Source organism: Bos taurus, chromosome X, assembly GCF_002263795.3.
Source record: "Bos taurus isolate L1 Dominette 01449 registration number 42190680 breed Hereford chromosome X, ARS-UCD2.0, whole genome shotgun sequence".
NCBI lineage: Eukaryota > Metazoa > Chordata > Mammalia > Artiodactyla > Bovidae > Bos > Bos taurus.
In genome coordinates, this window is record NC_037357.1 from 57,946,172 (window position 1) to 57,967,063 (window position 20,892).

Sequence of the window (20,892 nt, forward strand, 5' to 3'; positions counted from 1 at the left end):
CTTATTCAAGAGGAACCACTAAACACTGATAAACACATCAGGGTTTGTAGTGTTATAACTTGCCCTACTCATCTATTCCCATTCCCCTCTCTACAGTGCCACAGTAGTGAAAAGACAACCTGCAGAATGAGAAAAAATAACTTACCAATTGTATATATGATCAGGGACTTGTTTCTAGAATATATGAAGAATATTTACAACGATGATAAAAAGGCAGATAACCTAATTTTTAAAATAGACAAAGGATCTGAGTGTACAGATTTGAAAGAAGATTGTTGTTGTTTTTCAGTTGCTAAGTCGTGTCTGACGTTTTGCGGCCCCATGGACTGCAGCACACCAGGCTCCTCTGTCCTCCACTAAAGAAGATCTACAAATGACCAATAAGCTCATGAAAAGATGCTCAACATCATTAGGTTATCAGGGAGATGCAAATCAAAGCCTCGGTGAGATACTACTTTGAACTCACTAGGATGGCTATAATTAAAAAGATAGACAATACAAACACCTGAAAAAGAATAAAACTAGAACACTTTCTAACACCACACAGAAAAATAAACTCAAAATGGATTAAAAATCTAAGTGTAAGACCAGAAACTATAAAACTCTTAGAGGGAAACATAGAACACTCTCGGACATAAATCACAGCAAGATCCTCTATGACCCACCTCCCAGAGTAATGGAAATGAAAACAAAAATAAACAAATGGGACCTAATTAAAAGCTTTTGCACAACGAAGGAAACTATAACCAGGATGAAAAGGCAGCCTTCAGAATGGGAGAAAATAATAGCAAACAAGACAACTGACAAAGAATTCATCTCCAAAATATACAAGCAGCTCATGCAGCTCAATTCCAGAAAAATAAATGACCCAATCAAAAAATGGGCCAAAGAACTAAACAGACATTTCTCCAAAGAAGACATGCAGATGGCTAACAAACACATGAAAAGATGTTCAACATCACTCATTATCAGAGAAATGCAAATCAAAACCACAATGAGGTACCATCTCATGCCAGTCAGAATGGCTGCCATTCAAAAGTCTACAAACAATAATGCTGGAGAGGGTGCAGAGAAAAGGGAACCCTCTTACACTGTTGGTGGGAATGCAAACTAGTACAGTCACTATGGAGAACAGTGTGGAGATTCCTTTAAAAAATGGAAATAGAACTGCCATACAACCCAGCAATCCCACTGTTGGGCATACACATCAAGGAAACCAGAATTGAAAGAGGCATATGTACCCCAAAGTTCACTGCAACACTGTTTACAATAGCTAGGTCTTGGAAGCAACCTAGATGTCCAACAGCAGACAAATGGATAAGGATGTTGTGGTACATATACACAATGGAATATTACTCAGCTATAAAAAAGAATGTATTTGAGTCAGTTTTAATGAGGTGGATGAAACTGGAGCCTATTATACAGAGTGAAGTAAGTCAGAAAGAGAAACACCAATACAATATATTAATGCATATAATATGGAATTTAGAAAGACAGTAACAACAACCCTATATACAAGATAGCAAGAGACACAGATGTAAAGAACAGACTTTTGAACTCTGTGGGAGAAGACAAGGGTGGGATGATTTGAGAGAATAATACTGAAACATGTATATTACCATATGTAAAACAGATAGCCAATGCAAATTCAATGCACGAAGCAGAGCACTCAAAGCTGGTGCTCTGGGACAACCCAGAGGGATAGGATGAAGATGGAGGTGGGAGGGGGGTTCAGGATGGGGGGACACATGTACACCCATGGCTGATTCATGTCAATGTATAGCAAAATCCACCACAATATTGTAATTAGCCTCCAATTAAAATAATTTAATAAACAATATTTTTTTAAAGATAGACAATAACAAGCGTTGGTGAGGATGTGGAAAATTGGAACCCTCATGCATTGCTGGTGGGATTGTAAAATGATTCAGCCACTGTTGAAAGCAATCCAGCAGTTCCATAAAATGTTAAAGATATGTTTAAAAACAAAACAGGACCAAAATGGAATTGTTTATGCTAAGCCTCAATGTCACCAAACCAAGGCTTAATTACGGTTTGGGCCCTCCCCAAAATAAAACAGTAAACCAATCAAGAATCATTTGATCACTACTAGTTAGGCAATCTGCCCAATAGGCCCCTGGTGGTGGTTTAGTTGCTAAGTCACATCTGACTCTTGAGATCCCATGGACTGCAGCCTACCAGACTCTTCTGTCCATGGACTTCTCCAGGCAAGAATACTGGAGTTGGTTGCTGTGCCCTCCTCCAGGTGATCTTCCCAACCCTGGGACTGAACCCATATCTCCTACAGCTCCTGCATTGTAACTGGTTTCTTTACCACTGAACCACCTGGGAAGCCCATAAATTACAATATGACCCAGAAATTCCACTCCCAGGTATCTACTCAAGAGAATTGGTGTCCACACAAAAACTTGTACACAAACTTTTATGGAAGAATTATTCATAATATCCTAAAATGAAACCACCCAAATGCCCATCAATGGATTAATGAATAAACAAAATGTTATATTCATACAGTTGGAATATTATTCTACAATTAAAAGGAAAAGAGTACTGATACATGCTACAACATGGATGAACTTTGATAACATTCTGCTGAAACACAAAGAACCACATATTGTATGATTCCATTTATATGAAATGTCCAGAATGGCACATCTTTGTAAGTAAAAAGTGCATTACTGGTGCCAGGAGCTGGGGTGAAAGAGGAATGGGAAATGACTGCTAATGGGAAAAGGATTTCTTTTCAGGACATTAAAAAAGTTGTAAAATTTCATGATGATGCTTTCACAACTCTGAATATACTAAAATCCACCGAATTCTACACCTTAAATGGGTGATATGAATTGTATCTCAAAAAAGTTGTTTCTCAAAAGCACTATTTAATGTGAACAGGTCAAATGTGCCTGGCTAACTTAGTGGGTAGAGCAGGAGACTTAGTGAATGCTGGTCACCAGTTAGAGACCTGAGAAGAGACTGACTGCTCAGATCACTTCTTTGACCTAGACTAGTCCTTCTTGAATCAAGACCAAGGGGAAGGTTCAGATAGGAATGGTGATAAGTCCAAAGAGCTTTGGTTCCATATGTCTACACTTGACCAAGAGAAATGACTGAACTGAATAGCCATAAGCAGCACTACAACCCAGTTTATTGCTCCTACAGTCTGCTATTCCAGGCCCCTTAACCATCTCCTGAATTGTAATGATACCTCTCAACACACAAAAATTTATCTAATCAGTCCCAACTTCATACACTCAAATAGGGGGCTGGCTGCATAATCTCCTCTGTCATGGGTAGGAAAATATTTCTGAATCAGGGACTGTATGCCAGACAATCACCTATAAAGTGGTAAACATGAGTCATTTTTGGTAAACAGTAGTTAACTTTGCCAGTGTTGGTAAATAACAGGAGAGAAGTCTGGAAGGGAAAATTGAGGCTAGCCTAAGATAGGTCTTCAAAAACTAGAAGAATTTTGGAAAAAATGAGAATAGAGCAATCAAAGTTTGTGTCGAGGAAAGAGAAAGAAAGGCGGAATGGGGTGGGAGGGAGGGAGAATGAGCAGAATTGGGCAAGTTACTTGGAACTCCTCTGTAATCCATTGTTTCACTTATTGTCCATTATTCACAATTATTTTGTGAGCTTCATGAGGGTATAGATCATGTCTATTTTGCTCATCACTATATATCCAGAACCTTGCACAATGCCTGTCCCATAGTATGCATTCAATAAATATTTGTTGAATGAACAAATGATTTACAATGATGGGAGGAGGAGGGGAAAGACACCAAAAAAAATTAAATAGAAACATTCCAAAAATTCAAGCACGGATAACAGAAAGCATACAGAAGATTATAAGCGCAGAAGAAAAAACGCATTCAAATTTTGGACTCACCAAGTCTGAGAAGCCTGTAGTGCGCGCTGATGTCCATATTTAGTGAAATTCAATAAATAGAATTGCAACCCAGAGACGAGTTGGAGGGCGGTGCTGGACACATGCTATTGAAATTCGTTAGCATACAAGTAACAGTTCAGACCACGTAGGAGGACAGAGGTGTTAAACAGGAAGACACCCTGGAAGTGACGTCAATAAGACGGGTGCAGAGGTCATAGGGTACGGGGAAGAGTCGCTTCAGTTAGAGCTATACAGAAGGGAGGAAGACAGGAAAAAAGCAGATTGAAGTGTGAGAAAATTCAGAAGTGACTGGTCGGAGACAGAGAATAGTACCAAAGAAGAAGTTTTTCTGAGGAGCCACACACCAGCTATTCGTGGTAAAAGACTATCAAAATATCTGACTGACTTGACTGCCCAGAAATCGTTGGGGACTTTGAGTGGTTTTGAAGTATGTTGGGGAGTGGAGTCCGGTTGCAGTGGTAGTTAAACTAGATTTGAATTACAATTAGTTTTGTGACCCTAAGCATGTTGTTTTCCACTGAATAGTGCCAAATCAAAGTAGTGAATAAGGAGTATTACTGAGACACGGGTAAATTCAGTTAAGATTGAGTCTTTGAGAAGGTTCCAGAACCTTACGCCATTTTCTACCAGTATTGTTGCACGCTTTTCCCCAAGCACCACCCAGTTTTTCTACTCGCTTACAGATCTGGTAGGTTTCATCAGCTAGCCCTTTCCCCTCCCCCTGGAGCGAAGAGCCCGCACATTTGGACGCTTTAAATAGGTCTTTTTTTGCTGTCCTCGGACGTGTTGGAGGAATGGATACTTTTGTTAAGATTACCCAGTTACAAAAGCGGAGTGATTTTTTTTTTTTTTTCCAAACTAAGTTAATAAATATCAAACAAGTGAGTACATAAGGCAGACGGGACGGGACGGGACGGTCGGAACTCAAGAGAATTGTATTTAAGGTTGGTACATCGGGGTGATTTTAACATAGGACCGAGGTACTTCCGGGAGAGAATGGGCGGGCAGAGAATTCTGTGCGTTTGGCGGGTTTCGCTGTCTTGCTAAGTATTTGATCATCCCACAGGCGAGAGAACCAGAGACAGGAGGACGTAGTGAAGTCGCCACTGAAGGAAAAGGACAATTCGGATTCCCCGATGGCCATGGCTGTGGTGAGTGCCCCAGCCACCGCAGGGTGCCGGGCGCGGGCGGCTGAGGGGAGGGGCTCTGAGGCGGGCTGGTTGCTGGTCACTTGGTCAAGCGGCGAATCAGGGTTTGGCCCGCCAGGCGCCGGGGGCGGGGCCCGCTCTCTGAAGCCCCTCACTATTCCCGGACCGCAGACCCCCGACCCCCGACCCCGCCGCCTCCCAGGGCTGTTCAGTAGCTTTCCGATCCTGGAAAGGAACCTAAGACGGGAACTAGCGAGAGTTGCAATGGCACCCCACTCCAGTACTCTTGCCTGGAAAATCCCATGGGCGGAGGAGCCTGGTAGGCTGCAGTCCATGGGGTCGCTAAGAGTCGGACACGACTGAGCGACTTCACTTTCACTTTTCATTTTCATGCATTGGAGAAGGCAGTGGCAACCCACTCCAGTGTTCTTGTCTGGAAAATCCTAGGGACGGGGCAGCCTGGTGGGCTGCCGTCTTTGGGGTCGCACAGAGTCGGACACGACTAAAGCGACTTAGCAGCAGGAGTAGCAGCGAGAGTCGGGAATGTTGGGTCTGTTGCTTATGGTTTGTAATCCTTCCACGATTTAAATAACTTTCAATTACCTGAGAGTGAAATGAAATTAGTTCTTAATTCAAATAATAGTTTGGTCTGGTAAATGGCTGGGGAAGAAAGTAATTTTCTCGCAGGAGAAAACCGCAACAGCATTTCTTTTCTTCCGTTTTAAAATCCTTTACATTGCTCGCTTTGGCAGCACATATGCTAAAATCCTTTACAAACTCCTGTAAATTTTTACATAATGTGAGGACGTTTTTCTGAGTACCTAATTTTTCAAACAAGTTCATAGAACATACTCAGTTTTTTTCTCATTCAACAACTTTTGAATAATTTATCAATAACTTAGCAGCTTGAAAAGGGAACTCAACAATTTGCTAACTTATTCAATGGCAATTCGAGCCTGCCCGCACCGCCCCCTGCCTTTTTTTTTTTTTTTTTTACGGTTCAGAACCCATCGTTTTTTATTAAGGTAAATGTTTTCTAAAATACTGAAAGCCTGAAACACCAGTTGCCATGCAAAGATTGTAAATTTATGTTTAAAGTAAGAAAAAACTGAAATTCACTGATGAATGGTTAGTATGTCCTAACCATAATGTACTTAAAAATAGTGAAAGTTGGAAACTTAGGCCCTAATCTTAAAAATGTCCAAATTTATGTGGAAGAATGTAGACTGTGTATGGAGTTATAAAATGATTGAAATAAACCATCAGCTTTTGTTGGTGATATGTTTGTGAGGAGTTGGAAGGGTGGTAATTACATTTTAATGAAATTTTTCTTGTAGGAATTTAAAACTTATGTAGATCAGGCATGCAGAGCTGCTGAGGAATTTGTCAATATTTACTATGAGACAATGGACAAAAGAAGACGGGTGAGTGTTACAGACTACTATTCTTTATTAAATACCAGTTCTTTTTTTTTTTTTTGAGCCAGCCATTCATCCGAATTGCATAAGTGATAGCTATGTTCTCTAAAAGCACATTGCTTAGGAAAGGGTTGGTATGGCATTATGGATGTCTGAACTGTGGAATCATACCCCAGCTTTGTGTTTGCCAAGCTCTGTGACCTTGGGCAAGTTGCTAACCTCTCTCAACCCTGTTTTATTTTTAGGGTGGTAAATGGGAATTAAATACTGCACTTAACATGGGACCCAACATATATTTACTTAAATTCGTTACATTTTCTTAATCACATCATTTAACCAATATGGTTAAAATAGTATTAGTGCTAGTGAAGGGGTCTGTCATTACAGAGAATGTTTCCTGATTTGCCCCTTTAATTTCATATATTAATTGATAATTTTGTGTTAAAGCTCACAGCTGTATCTGGCACTCACAAACAGAATCTGCCTGGCTTGGATACTTTTAGTCTTCCACAGAGAAAGTTCTCACTTCATCAGCTTTTTTCATTGCAGTGTGTTCCTGAGCCATATCTTCTAAGGATTTCTGTATGTGACCTAGAATCTTCACTAGGTCTCTTATCAGTATAACACCATGTTTTAGAGAACTCTTGTCTATGCTGTAGAAGTTAATATCTCTAAAAGCTATTTTGTTAAGGCAGAAGATTAAAAAGAAGTTCTTGATACTGATGTTTGATGATGTGGGACCTGGCACAGGATGTAACAGTGGACATTTGTTGGGCCTTGGTGCCTTCAAGGACAAACTAGCAAAAAAAGAAAGCAGCATAGTTCATTTCCAGAGTCCAGATATGTGTTGGCCCTTTAAGTTAAAATTTAGAGCTAAGCAAATAATGTCCCCTTTGACACACTAAATTCCTGTGACTGACTCCAGGGACTAAAGAGTTAACTGTTGAATTCTGCCTTATTTGAGTTTTAACTTACTTGACTTATCAAAGACTCTGCTTTAGCAAGTACTACTGATTGTTTTGGACTGAATATGTTATTTCCATGGTGATAAAAGGAACTAATTCTTCTTAACACCTACAACATTAAATGGTTCAAACATTAAAGGGCTCACATGTATATAAACACTAGGATTGAAAGGTACAGGTAGGGCCTGACAGACAACTTTGTTCATAGAATTAGAAAAGGGAGCGAGATTCAAACTGGTTCCAGGCTGCAAGGGCTTTGAAACCTGTGATCATTTAATTCATTTTAATTACAGAAAGCAAAACTTAAAAAGTCTCTCTATCCATTTGATACAAAGGTTTCTCAGTGTGGCTAAAGTGAAAGATGAAAAAAAAGTAGCTAGCTGCCTAGTATATTAAGAGGGCTTCCCTGGTAGCTCAGCTGGTAAAGAATCCACCTGCAATGTGGGAAACCTGGGTTTGGATCCCCTGGAGGAGGGCATGGCAACCCACTCCAGTATTCTTGCTTGGAGATTCCCAGGGACTGAGAAGGCTGGAGGGTTACAGTCCATGAGATCGCAAAGAGTTGGATACGACTGAGCATTTAAGCACAGCATAGCACAGCACAGGATAATACCCATTTAAGGGCAACTTTATAAGGCAGATACCTTGTTCACATTGTCCTCTGTGGGAGGGGGCAAGGGAAGGAGAGATGGAGAAAGAACTATAAAAATGTTTAAACACTCACTGTAGCCTTTCAATCCATTTCTACAAGATAATTTGCCCAAAAGCAAAAATCTTACCCCTTTTTTTCTTTTTTCTTCCTTTTTAGGCACTAACCAGGCTGTATCTGGACAAGGCCACTTTAATATGGAATGGAAATGTTGTTACAGGGCTGGAAGCCCTAGCCAATTTTTTTGACATGTTGCCTTCTAGTGAATTCCAGGTCAATATGTTAGATTGCCAGCCAGTTCATGGTAAGATCATGGTCTTTTGAGGTACTTGTTTTTCTTTAGTGGGCACTGAACTTTAACACCAAAAGCAGCTAGCAACTTTCAATGGTAGCAGTAATTACTTTTTTGAATAAGTTAAACATGAAGAATTCAGCTGTCAAATCAAACTTTTGATCTTCATTTAGATGCATCTAATTCCAGAGAGCCAGTGGTAGGTTTTGGTAGATTGAGTGATTGTGTGGCTTATTAAAAGTCATGTGGCAAATTGAGCCTTACGATGATTTCTGTTGATGGAGAGGAACAACTTTCTGTATTCCCTAAATATATAGTTGCCCTCTGTACCTTGAAATGTCTCATGAGAAAAAAATGTACCATATCTCTGATTAATGTGTTTTATTATCTTACAACCTATTAAAATTTCACCGCAATTTACTCTGTTACGTGAAAGGGTAGCTTTTGTCAAGGCAGATTTTGATTCCAGGCAGATTGATGCAGTTTATAAGATTAACCTCTAGGTGGGGTCCTAAGCATCTTAAACAGTAGTTTCCTGAGTGATTTTTTGCCTTTATAGTTCTTGAAAAGAATGAAAACTTAAGAAACAAAATTTGACCAAGTTCTGTTTAAAAAAAAAAAAAAGGAGATATTAACACAGGAACCAAAAAGCTAGATATTGAAAGTTTAGAGTACCCCAAATCTTTCTGGACTGAAAATAATGTTCGTATCTTTGAAATGGTTATTGAGTTTTCTGGCTCTGAGTGGGCATGCTCAAGATTATGCTTAAAGTAAAGACAGTTTATGAAACTTTTTTTAGTGTTTAAGTTATAGGCAATGTGTTTAAGCCTGCAAATCTGCTTGTGTAAAGAATCCAACCTCTTCTCTTTTCTTGTGTGGGTGCAGAGCAAGCTACTCAGTCCCAGACCACAGTTCTTGTTGTGACCAGTGGAACTGTGAAGTTTGATGGCAACAAGCAACACTACTTCAACCAGAACTTCCTGCTGACTGCTCAGACTACTGCTAACAATACCGTGTGGAAGATTGCAAGTGACTGCTTCCGTTTTCAAGATTGGGCTACTATTTAAAGGGGGCAGAAGTCCATTATTTTTTGGTCCATTAGTTCCAGCAACAGAAATTTATGTGAGTTATTAATTCATTTCATTGTGGAAGCATTGAAAACTAGTATGTGCCGAAACTAAATTCTTTAATATTTTTTATTCCTAGCAGCACCTTTTCTAGCAGCTGCCAATTTAAATCATTGCCCTTAAGAGCTTTAATGCTAGTTTTCTACATGCCTTATACATGTTTCACTAATGACATTCTTACAGTAACATTATATCCATGATTGCTGTATTAGCATACTCACTGTGAGCCCAGCATATTGCAAAAATAAAATCCTTTTATAGTACTATCTATGGGATATCAGCACAATGTAACTTTCTGGGAGGAAGTGGAGTGTTTATTGTTCTTGTTATTAGGTGAATTTAGGTTAATTTTGTAGTATGAAATGTACCTTTTTCGTTTAACACTGGTAATGCAGTTTATGTATAAGGCTTTTTCAAAGCAATTCAATGAACACATTACTAGTTTAGGTTTACATAACTACTCTGACATACTAGAATCACATGTAGAGATGTTCAATAGTCTTTTTATATTAAGTAATTTTTTTCATGTTGGCATGTTTTCTTATAAAGTTAGTTAATCTACTCGAGAGATGTAAAATGTTCTCAACTGATACCCGAGTGTTGGATACACTCAGTGACTTAAAAGCAAGACTTCTTTAAAAGCTTTTTCTTGGCAGCTCCAGGTCTATAACTTTAGATAGTAAATGGTAGTAGGACTAATAGCTTTAGCGGGAGAATGAGGAGTGAAAAATGTATAGATCCGAGGTTGGCCACAAGTAAGGAAGGATGGCCAAGTGGTACACTTTGGGTATTTGTTTTCTACCTCCTAAAAATGTAGCCTAATTTTAGGATTTAAGTCATTAAGGTAATAAGTATCTTTACCAAAAGGTCATGACTGTCACTTTTGTTCTAAGAATTATTTTTAAATGTTTTTCTAGTTCACCTCATACTTATTACCAGTATATGTTTCAATTTATTTAAGAACTTGTTGGGGGGAAATGTCAGCAATAAGCCTGACCCTTCAGCAGGGTCTGACAGAAAAGTTGGAAACAAAGCCATGGCTCTCTCTTTGGGACCCTTAACTTCTAAGTCTTCCACATGAACTTCAGACCAAAAGTCTACTACGTACTACCCACCCCCAAGTGAGTGATCTGTTCCCTGTGTTTACACTGTCAACTGCATGATCTTTTTACTACTTAAAGCTAAAATTATTTAATCTCATGATGGTGTTCTTCCATACAGCATTGAGCAAATAGATCTGTTTAAAACATGTTCCTGTTATATAGCTCACGTTTTCTTTTTGGAAAAGATAGAGAACAGCATATCTTCATAGCCTATAAACTTAAGAAAAACCAGTTGATTCGTTCTGTGTCTCAGCATCTAAAGAGAAAGAAGTCTTTGTTTTTTGGTTAAAATTTAAACATTTTTCCATCCCTGAATTCATCATTCTCATCTTGTTACACTAGATGTGCCAGCTTTGTTTCCACATTCCAACTCAGTGTTTCTTGTTACTTAATTTGAAGATCAATGATTCATTTACTCTTGTCACAAACTACATGTCACATTTCTGATATAGAACTAAGTAGGAGAAAGGGATGGAACAGAAATTTAGACCACACCTTCTTGTAATATTGACTAAAGCTTACACATATTCTACTCAAACTGAATTTATTCTAATTTTGGATTGACTTTTTAAAACCACAGCTTTAGTAGCAACAATCAGATTGCCCAAATATTGCCTTTTCCCTAAAGGAGAACAGTCTCAAGTAAAAGTGGCATATAACTAGCAATAACTGAATTGACTGGTTGTATGTATACTGTTCATTACTTTAGTGCTTTAAGACTTGTGTATGAATTGCTGTTTCCAAACTCTGTATAACTTTTAAATGGCTGGAACTACTCTTATATGGACTAGACTGTATTTTTGACATGCGCATATTTTTGTAACTTAAAAAAATAAAATTTGCCTTTAACAAGTTTTCTCAAGCTTGGTTTAAGGTCTTTTGATTTTTTTGAGGCTCCAGAACAGTTAGTTGTTTCTTCTTACACTATAAGGTTTAAAAAAGAATTTTAAGTTAGGATATTGAAAACAGTGATTGACAACTAGGACCTTGTCTTTTCTCTAGCCTACCTTGTTCTTCCCCCTTTTCCTACCAAATAACATTCCTGAGATCACCTGTTTGAAGTAGCAGTGAAGTTTCTAGTGAAATGTTAGAAATTCTAAGTTTGAAAAACTAGCCAAATACTAAAAAAAAAAAAAAAAATACCCAGCCAAAATTCAGTAGGCAGTGAAACCAAAAGACAGTTCATTTTCAGGGGGAAAAAATGGTCCCATTAACTTTAATTCTACATTAAAAATATGTCAACAGACACTTGAGGAGTGAGAAGAGGCAACAGCCTTTGAAATCAACCCCTGTATTTCATCTCTTCAATGAGGCACGTATTTTTGACAATTTAATACCCCTGAAATTGATGTATTATAACTTCTTGCTAAAGCATACTTTAATCAGCCTTTTTTTTCCTTTCTCAGTGGTACATAAAATACTGTCTTAAAATCAATGGTGTCTTAGACTGATGAAATACAGTAATGAATTTTGCTAGATAAAAATGGCTAGGTATCTACTCAGGTGTAAATTTGTAGGCATTAGTGAAAGTAAAAGATTGTAAGCTTAAAAGGTTAATGACTCATGACTCAAACTCTATCACCAAGTTATTTGCTTTTCATGTCTACCTCATAAGGCTGAAAGAACCACAGACCTTATTTAAGCATGTAAGTGCCTTGGTGAACAGGAATCAGCATTTTCCTAGTTTCTGGAAATTTCCTAGTAATGTATTTGTTGTTTAGCTAAGTGGTATCCAACTCTTTTGCAACTCCACGGACTGTAGCCCACCGGGCTCCTCTGTCCATGGAATTTCCAGGCAAGAATATTGGAGTAGGTTGCCATTTCCCTCTCCAGGGGATCTTCCCGACCCAGGGATTGAACCCCTATCTCCTGTATTTGCAGGTGGATTCTTTATCACTGAGCCACCAGGGAAGCCTGTTAATAACATACAGTGTGTCAAAAAAGATAACTCTCGATGAGGTTGAAGGATAAATGCAGTGTTTGGGAAAGGAGCAAGTAGTCAAAGTCAAGAAGGCATTTTATTCTGAAATGTTGCTGGATTGACTTGCTTGAGATTACTGATGCAGGAAATTTGATTGCAGGGGACTTCATTTGCTGATTTTTTTTATAATTTAATTATTTAATATTAAATTATTGATTTAATATATGATAGAATAAGCACAGATGTGCTTTAACATAACCTTATATATTTAGGGAGATATGGTAGGGCATATTTAGCTTTTTTATTTAACAGTCGACTGTCTCTATAATAAATATACTTCATCAAAACAGTTGCTACCAAACTCTGCTGTATTTTATTAGCTATTTGCCCTTCTTTGTCAAATGCATCTTTCTATACAAAAGATTTCTTGGTGACTTATCAGTGGGCTATGTACATCAATTTTGCTTCTCAGAGAAGCCCTAAAAAGTAGAGAACTATAAAATATTGTTGAAATAATGTGTCAGGTGGAGGGTCTTGGACTACAGACACTATCTGAGATTGAAGTATATGCACCCTCTAGATCAGTGGTTTTCAAAGTTTTGCTCTAATCCACAGAGGTGTAAAATGTCACAAGCCAGTATACAAATACATCTACATATAACAAACTAGTAATAAAAATTACATGTCTAAAATAAAACTCGTGTTTTATTTTGTGATGTGCTTTTGGTATTTTCTACTTCATTTTATTAATTTTTAAAGTGCTGATCATAGCCTACTTAATTGATTTTTACAACTTCCTGTTAGATTGTACCAGTAGTTTGGAAAGCATGAAAATAGAGAAAGCATAATATTTTTGCCATCACTTTCTAGCAGGGGGTGGAGAGGAGGATTGGCTTTTAAAAAGCAGTGATGTGTTGGTGATGTCACCTGAGGCTTAGAAAAAATCAAAAACTTCCTCTCAGGCATGTCATATTTGTGGAGGACAATGAAGGGGCAGGCCTGTTTTCCTCCCATTCCTTATCTTGTACCTGAAGTTCAAAGCTAAGAAAACAACTGGTTAGGCTAGTCTTTAGGCAGAATCTGGGAATAGGATGTGTGGCAATGAAACAAAGATGAAACAGAGGAGGCTGCCCTATTTCATATGTCCAAGCAGAGAACTGAGAAGGCATTCCAGCAGAAGCATTTTTGAACACGGTTTGATACCAAATACACTGTATTTCAGCCTATTTTAAGTCAATTTCATGTGTTTTTGTCTTTCCCTCCCTTCTTGGACACCCCAAACATCTGCATTCAACCCTCCTGGTTGGGAATTCCCTGGAAGTCTAGTGATTAGGACTCAGCACTTTCACTTCCAAGGCATGAGTTCGATCCCTGGTTGGGGAACTAAGATCCTGCAAGCCACACAGTGCATTGGGAGGAAAAAAAACATAGTTTAACAAAGGCTATGGTGGGCTCTAAGGTGTAAATCTTAGCAGGACTTGTCCAGCTCCACAAACAGCCTAAGATTTGATTGATACAGATAGAAACAACTTTTTTTTTTTTAACTATGAAAGGAGATTGAGGGCCTTTAAGAAAAGCAAGGATAGCAATTTGCAAATGTATTTTTGAGAGGTCTTTCTATAAAGGGGAAAAAAGTGGGCCTGAACATTATTGATTCCAGTTCTCTTACTCAATGGCAGGATATCAGCAAGAGGTGTCTGCAACACTTAGCAACTGCAGGTGCTGCAGTCCGCCTTGGAGCCCCAAGCTGCCTGAGGTGGCCAGCCTACTCTGTCTTCCCCTAACCCTTCCGTGTTGTTTCTGAAGGAGCCTTTGGGAAGGACTTCTCTAATAAGCTCATCTGTCCATCGGTGACACCCAGGATTCCCAGTGGTCCAGGTCCAATCTCAGGGATAAAAATTCATTGTCTCTTGATGTTGCTAGTGAGACATTGCAAGCTTGGACAAGGGACCGAAGAGAAATTAGCTGGGGGGAGGCAGAGGGGCAGTTGGATAAGTTTTGCCTTCTAAACAACTGAAAGTAAAAGGAGGAAGTAGGGGAGAGAAACTAGAAAATTTAGCCTCCCTTGGATAGGAAACTTATCATCACTGCATGGCAGTTAAGGATGCCCTTGCATCTTAGAATGAGAAATGCAGCTAAAATACATATATATGGGACTTCCCTGGTGGTCCAGTGGTTAAGAATCCACCTTCTAATGCAGGGGACGTGAGTTTGATCCCTGATCGGGAAACTAAAATTCTTACATGCCACAGGGCAACTGAGCCTGCATGCCACAACTAAAAATAAGCCCATGTACCGCAACTAAGAACTGAAAGTGTAAAGTGAAAGTGTTCATTGCTCAGTTGTGTCTGACTCTGTGCAAACCTATGGACTATAGCCCGCCAGGCTCCTCTGTCCATGGAATTCTTCAGGCAAGAATACTGGAGAGGGTTTGCAGCCAAAAATAAATATCTTAATAAAATATACATACATATGCTTACAAATGTATGGGAGACCAGTCCAAAACTAATAATGGGGACCTCCTTCTTCCATGTGCCCATTTCTCCCAATCTTCTGAGGCCCTACACTGTTAGGCTTCCTAAAAATCTCCCCAATTTCAGACTCTGGTCCTATCCTGCCATCCTCTCAAATCCCTCTTTCCATCCCACCCAAACTTCTTATCCTAAGAGTCATCACCTCAGGCCCCACCCTCCACTTTCAAGTTAAGTTTAACTCATAAACTCACCATGGAGATGACTGGCTTCTATCTCTTGGGGTTGTTATATTTTGTCTGGAAGCAGCTGGAACAATACCATAACTCAAAGGAATGACTTACTAATCTTGGCTCTTCAGACATATTTTGTGTGTGAGGAATGGGAGAAGTTTGACTTGAAGATCAGAGAGAGGGATGTTTGGTGCCCCTCCTACTATACAATGTAGGAGGGGAACTCATATCATTTATCATGGCATATAAATGAGCCCACCATATAAGCTCCCAAATAGCTTACTGATCATATTTTCTTTTGACTTCTGTTCGCTGTCCTAAATGGCTTTTGCTCCACTGCTGAGGGCAGGATGTTTGCTCTATTCTTCTGCTCAGATAGTCTTGGGGACAAGTGTCTGCCGCAAACTGAGAAGAGAATCGGGTTTTTGCCTTTGTTTCCTCTTGATGCTGCTGTGTCCAGAGGCCCAGAGAGTTCATGCTCTACGTCAGTAACATCAAAGTGCTGTCTCCTGATTGGACTGTTTTCAGGAACTGCCATCAGTTTTCATACAGCTTAAGCTTAAAAAAGGTGAAGAAACTGAAGCATGAGAGAGCCACGTGATTGAGTATCATGAAGCCTGAAAGGTGGCGATTCCTTGGTTTCTGCTTCCTCCATCTGACTTAGCAGCACATGTTTTCTGGCTGTTACATGGAAAATTTATTTTGTATTAATCATAAATGAGGCAGTAAGAATTTGCTGTCTATTTTGTGATCACATGGACCACAGCCTTGTCTAACTCAATGAAACTATGAGCCATGCCATGTATGGCCACCCAAGACAGATAGGTCATGGTGGAGAGTTCTGACAAAATGTGGTCCACTGGAGAAGGGAATGGCAAACCACTTCAGTAGTCTTGCCTTGAGAACCCCGTGAACAGTATGACAAACCTAGACAGCTTATTAAAAAGCAGAGCCATCAGTTTGCCGACAAAGGTCTGTGTAGTTAAAGCTATGGTTTTTCCAGTAGTCATGTATGGATGTTGAGAGTTGGACCATAAAGAAGGCTGAGCACTGAAGAATTGATGTTCTTGAACTGTGGTGTTGGAAAAGACTCTGCCTAGATAGGACCATGATAGCTGTTTTCTTGGGGTTAGAAAAAATAAGAGGTTGTGTCAGCTAGAGACAAGTCTCAGTTAGCCCTTCCAGAAAGAATTAACCTTTCAGCTCTGAGGAGGACAGTTAACTGATAGCCTCCAGCAGCAGTGTCTGCAGGATCCTCTGCAGTATTTGAGCTGATGCCGTGCTCTTCTGGGGCAGCCTCTAGCCCATGGCTGAACACAGCGAGAAGGCTAAAGCCTGGCTATTTCAGCCCTTTGCAGAACTTCTCTAATGGACCATCCTTGCACTGCAGCCCTCCCCTAGATTGGCCAAGACTTTCAGGTCCACATCACAGGCCTGTCTAACTCTGCTTTTTCTTGTTTTTCTGCTCACAAATATCAGATACACATCAATGTTTGGGGACTTCCCTGGTGGTCCACTGGCTAAGACTCCGTGTTCCCAATGCAGTGGGCCTGGCTTCTATCCCTTGTCGGGGAACTAGTTCCCAAATGCTGTAACTTAGACCCAAATAATTAATGTCTAGAGACTTCGCTGCCCAACATTGTTTACTCCCTCTTTATCTTTCACAGGGTTAACCCCCAATAAGCCTTTTTTTAAATCCCTAACTCCATCTTAGTATCTCCTTCTTATAGAATACAAACTGACCCAAAGGAGTTTGTTGCCTTTCCTTTGCTGAACTGAAGCACCGGATCAATCTTGAGAGAGTGTGTCTGGTGGCTTCTCAGGCAGATATCCTAGTAGCCTGCTTGACCATTGCCATGGAAACTTCCCCAGGAAACGGGGAAAAAGAAGGAGACAAGGACTCATTGTAAAGTCCCACACTCAGCCTGTGGGAGATGATCCCCAATCACTTGGACTGAAGGCTTGGGGTCCTGGCCAATCGCATTTGGCCTTGTGAGGGTTGGAATTGAAGAGGGGAAGGAGAGATACTTAGGCTGACCAAGTCTGAAAGAGATGGAGGATGGGGAGGGAAATGCTGGGGAATGGGAGTGTATGGCCCAGAGAGCAGTTAGTATTCAATAAGGAACCGTGGCATCCCCGAGTCTTAGCATCCTGCCAACAAAATCTGCACTTAATCAGTACTTTCCACACAGAAACTGGCCTGCCAAAAATTTCTGAATGCCCTGGCCTCTTCCCCACTCTACCTCCAGCTCTTCCCTCTGTATGTCCCAACACCACTGTTCCAAAACAAAGACTCTGAACCTAGTCTGGGGGTCCACAGACCCCCAGAGGTTGAGGAGAGGTCTGATATTCCCCCAAAGAAGCATGAGTATTTATCTGGGGACAGAGCCTGTAGGTTTCATCAGCATCTCAAAGATAAATGTAATGCTATAGAGATTAGGAACTACTGGTCCAGGGAAAGTGAGTCCATTTTTATGGATTTAGCAGGCAGAATTAGCACATAGTATTGAAACTGCCTGACAATGTAGGAGATGTAAGAGTCACAGGTTTGATCCCTGGGTCAAGAAGATCCCCTGGAGGAGGGCATGGCAATCCATTTCACTATTCTTGCCTCGAGAATTCCATGGACAGAGGAGCCTCGCAGGCTACAGTCCATAAGGTCACACAGAGTTGGATATGACTGAGCAACTTACCAATGCAGCATGCACAGGTGCTCCCAAATAACTGTTACGTGAGTGAATCAGTGACTAGAAAAAAGAAGTTACTCTGAGTAGTAAAAATTAATTTAAATGAGGTAAGACATAAAACACTTAGCACAGTACCTGTCCCATAGTAAGCATTCAGTAAGAAATATTATCATCATTATCATCACATGGTCAATCTTTTGAACAGGAATCTAGTACTCCAGGCTGGCTGAACAATAAGGTATTTAACTACTCTCTGTCATTGGATATACCAATTGTCTCCATTTATTTTCTTTTAAAAATTTTTATCTATTTATTATTTTTATTTTTGGCTGTGTTGGGTCTTCATTACAGCACAGGCTTTCTCCAGTTGCAGCGAGTGGAGGCTACACTTTGTTGCAGTGCACAGGCTTCTCATAGCAGTGACTTCTCTTATTGTGGGCACAGGCTCTAGGGTATGCAGGCTCAGTAGCTGTGGGGCACAGGTTCAGCTGCCACATGGCATGTGGAATTTCCTGGACCAGGGATCGAACCTGTGTCCCTTGCATTGTCAGTTTGGATTCTTAACTACTGGAGCACCAGGGAAGTCCTCCATTTATTTTCTATTAGAAATGATGCAACATTGAACATCTTATACACATAGTTTTGCTCACAAGTGTAAATACCTAGAAAATAAGCTTTTAGAAGTGCAACTGTTGGGTTAAAGGATATGCACCTTTTAAACCTTGACTGAAACTACCAAACTTCCCTCCAAAAAGTTCCACCAATTATATTCTCACAAAATGAATACAAACACTTATTTTTCCACACCCTTAGCTACATTGGACATTATTGTTTTTTAAAAATGTGCCATCTGTGTCTGCATCCTTCCCTGCAAATTGGTCCATCATTACCATTTTTCTGGATTCCACATATACGCATTGACACATGGTATTTGTTGTTCTCCTTCTGACTTACTTCACTCTGTATAACAGGCTCTAGATTCATCCACTTCATTAGAACTGACCCAAATTCGTTCTTTTTTATGGCTGAGTAAAATTCCACTGTATATAGATGCACCACATCTTCTTCATCCATTCATCTGTAGATGGACATCTTGGTGGCTTCCATGTCCTGGCTGTTGTAAATAGTGTTGCAATGAACATTGGAGTACCTGTGTCTTTTAGAACTGTGGCTTTCTCGGGGCCCAGTAGTGTGAAAAATAGATAGCTGGTGAGAAGTTGCTGCATAACACTTCTGTTATACAGAAGCCCAGCCTGGTGCTCTGTGTTGATCTAGGGGTGGGATGAGGGAGGGGAGAGAGGCTTAACAGGGAGGGGATATAGGTCTAATTATGGCTGATCCACATTGTTGTACAACAGAAACCAGCAAAACACTGTAAAGAAATTTTCCTCCAATTAAAAAATAAAATTAAAAAACAAAAAAATTTGCCAACCTCATGAGCAAAAAACCAATATTTTGCTTTAGTTTCTATTTCTTTAATTGTTGTTGCTGCTGCTGCTACTAAGTCACTTCAGTCATGTCCGACTCTGTGCAACCCCATAGACAGCAGCCCACCAGGCTCCCCCGTCCCTGGGATTCTCCAGGCAAGAACACTGGAGTGGGTTGCCATTGCCTTCTCCAATGCATGAAAGTGAAAAGTGAAAGTGAAGTTGCTCAGTCGTGTCCGACTCCTAGCGACCCCATATTAGGTAATGTGATAATTCTTAAATTTATGCCTTTAGCCATGACCTCCACATTTGTACTCAAATCAGTTGCTTTCTTAGTGTCTAATGGACAGTTCTAACTTAATTTAGTATATCCAAAGTCAAAATCCTAATTTGGATGAATTTTTTTGAAATACAGATATAAAATATAGATGAGAAAACATTTAAAATGAGAGGCAGTTAACAGGTCCAAACTAAACTCCTGATTTATCCTCAAACCTGCTCTTCCTACACAATATCCCATTTCTGTCAATGGCAACCCCATTCTTCCAATCTTCAGGCTAATATTCTGGAGCCATCCTCGATTCCTCCCTTTCTCTCATACTCTACAGAGTTTGATCACTTCTCATTACCTCTACCAATGCCACCCTGGTCCAAGCCACTACCTTCTTCTGACTGGATTATTGTTCAAACCTCCTGCTTGGTCTTCCTGGTCCCCTTCTACTGTTCCCACGCTGTGGATACCATCCCAGTCCATTCCCAACACAACAACCAAGTGATTCTTTAAAAAGCACAAGTCGTAGCATGTCACTCCTCTGCTCAACGCCTGCCCCCATCTCTAATGCCTTTCCATCTCTAAGTAGAAGCCAACATCCTTTCAGCAGCCTACAAGGGCCTCATGGTCTGGCCTCTGCTGCCTCCCTGACCTCATCTTTGTACTCATTCCACTCCAGCTGCTTGGCCTCTTTGCTAAATATGGACCACGCTAAGGAAGAAATCACCCTATAGCCTTTGTGCCTGGCCACAACATTTCACCAGATATCTTTCCACTGCATCTTCACACTTCATGCCTCTTCTGATCAAATGTCATGTAATTAGAGATTCTCCCTAGCCATCTGTATCAGTCAGGGTTCTCCAGAGAAAATACACATACACACACACACACACATACACACAGAAATATCTCTATCTCTATATTCATATATGACTGGATATATATAGATCTATATGTCACCTATCTATCCATCAAGAGAACATAAGAAATTGGCTTACACAGTTATGGAGGCTGAGAAGTCGCAACATCTGCAATTGGCAATGTAGAGCTCCAGGAGAGCCAATGGTATAGTACCAGTCCAAGTCAGAAAGCCTAAAAACCAAGAGAGCTCATGGTATAAGTTTCAATCCAAAAGCCAGCAGGCTTAAGACTCAAGAAGAGTTAACATTTCAGTTCAAGTCCAGATGCTGGAAAAGACCAATGCCCAGCTCAAACAGTCAGGCAGGAGGGGTTCCCTTTTCCTCAATCT

The 20,892-nt window shown here is 40.1% G+C and overlaps 1 protein-coding gene across 5 annotated transcripts; it reads left to right on the top strand.

The window, feature by feature from the left end:
* Positions 1-4,151: 4,151 nt before the first annotated feature.
* NXT2 (nuclear transport factor 2 like export factor 2) lies at positions 4,152-11,495 on the top strand. Of its 5 annotated transcripts, none has more exons than XM_024987909.2 (5): positions 4,152-4,287; positions 4,998-5,082; positions 6,417-6,503; positions 8,271-8,415; positions 9,289-11,495. In XM_024987909.2, exons 2-5 carry the CDS (start codon positions 5,068-5,070, stop codon positions 9,468-9,470), a joined length of 429 nt encoding a protein of 142 aa, XP_024843677.1. In that variant the 5' UTR covers positions 4,152-4,287; positions 4,998-5,067; the 3' UTR covers positions 9,471-11,495. The 5 variants fall into 5 exon arrangements, with proteins under 5 accessions (XP_024843677.1, XP_005227925.1, XP_005227926.1 ...); XM_005227868.5 differs by lacking the exon at positions 4,152-4,287 and adding an exon at positions 4,643-4,875; XM_005227869.5 differs by lacking the exon at positions 4,152-4,287 and adding an exon at positions 4,643-4,812.
* The last annotated feature ends 9,397 nt before the right edge of the window (positions 11,496-20,892 follow it).

Excerpts from the sequence above, each read along its gene's own strand:
- NXT2 (XM_059883367.1), top strand. The coding sequence starts at position 5,623 with ATGTTGGGTCTGTTGCTTATG. Across the intron at positions 5,644-6,416 it reads TGTTGGGTCTGTTGCTTATG|GAATTTAAAACTTATGTAGA; the intron begins GTTTGTAATCCT and ends TTTTTCTTGTAG. Across the intron at positions 8,416-9,288 it reads AGATTGCCAGCCAGTTCATG|AGCAAGCTACTCAGTCCCAG; the intron begins GTAAGATCATGG and ends GTGTGGGTGCAG.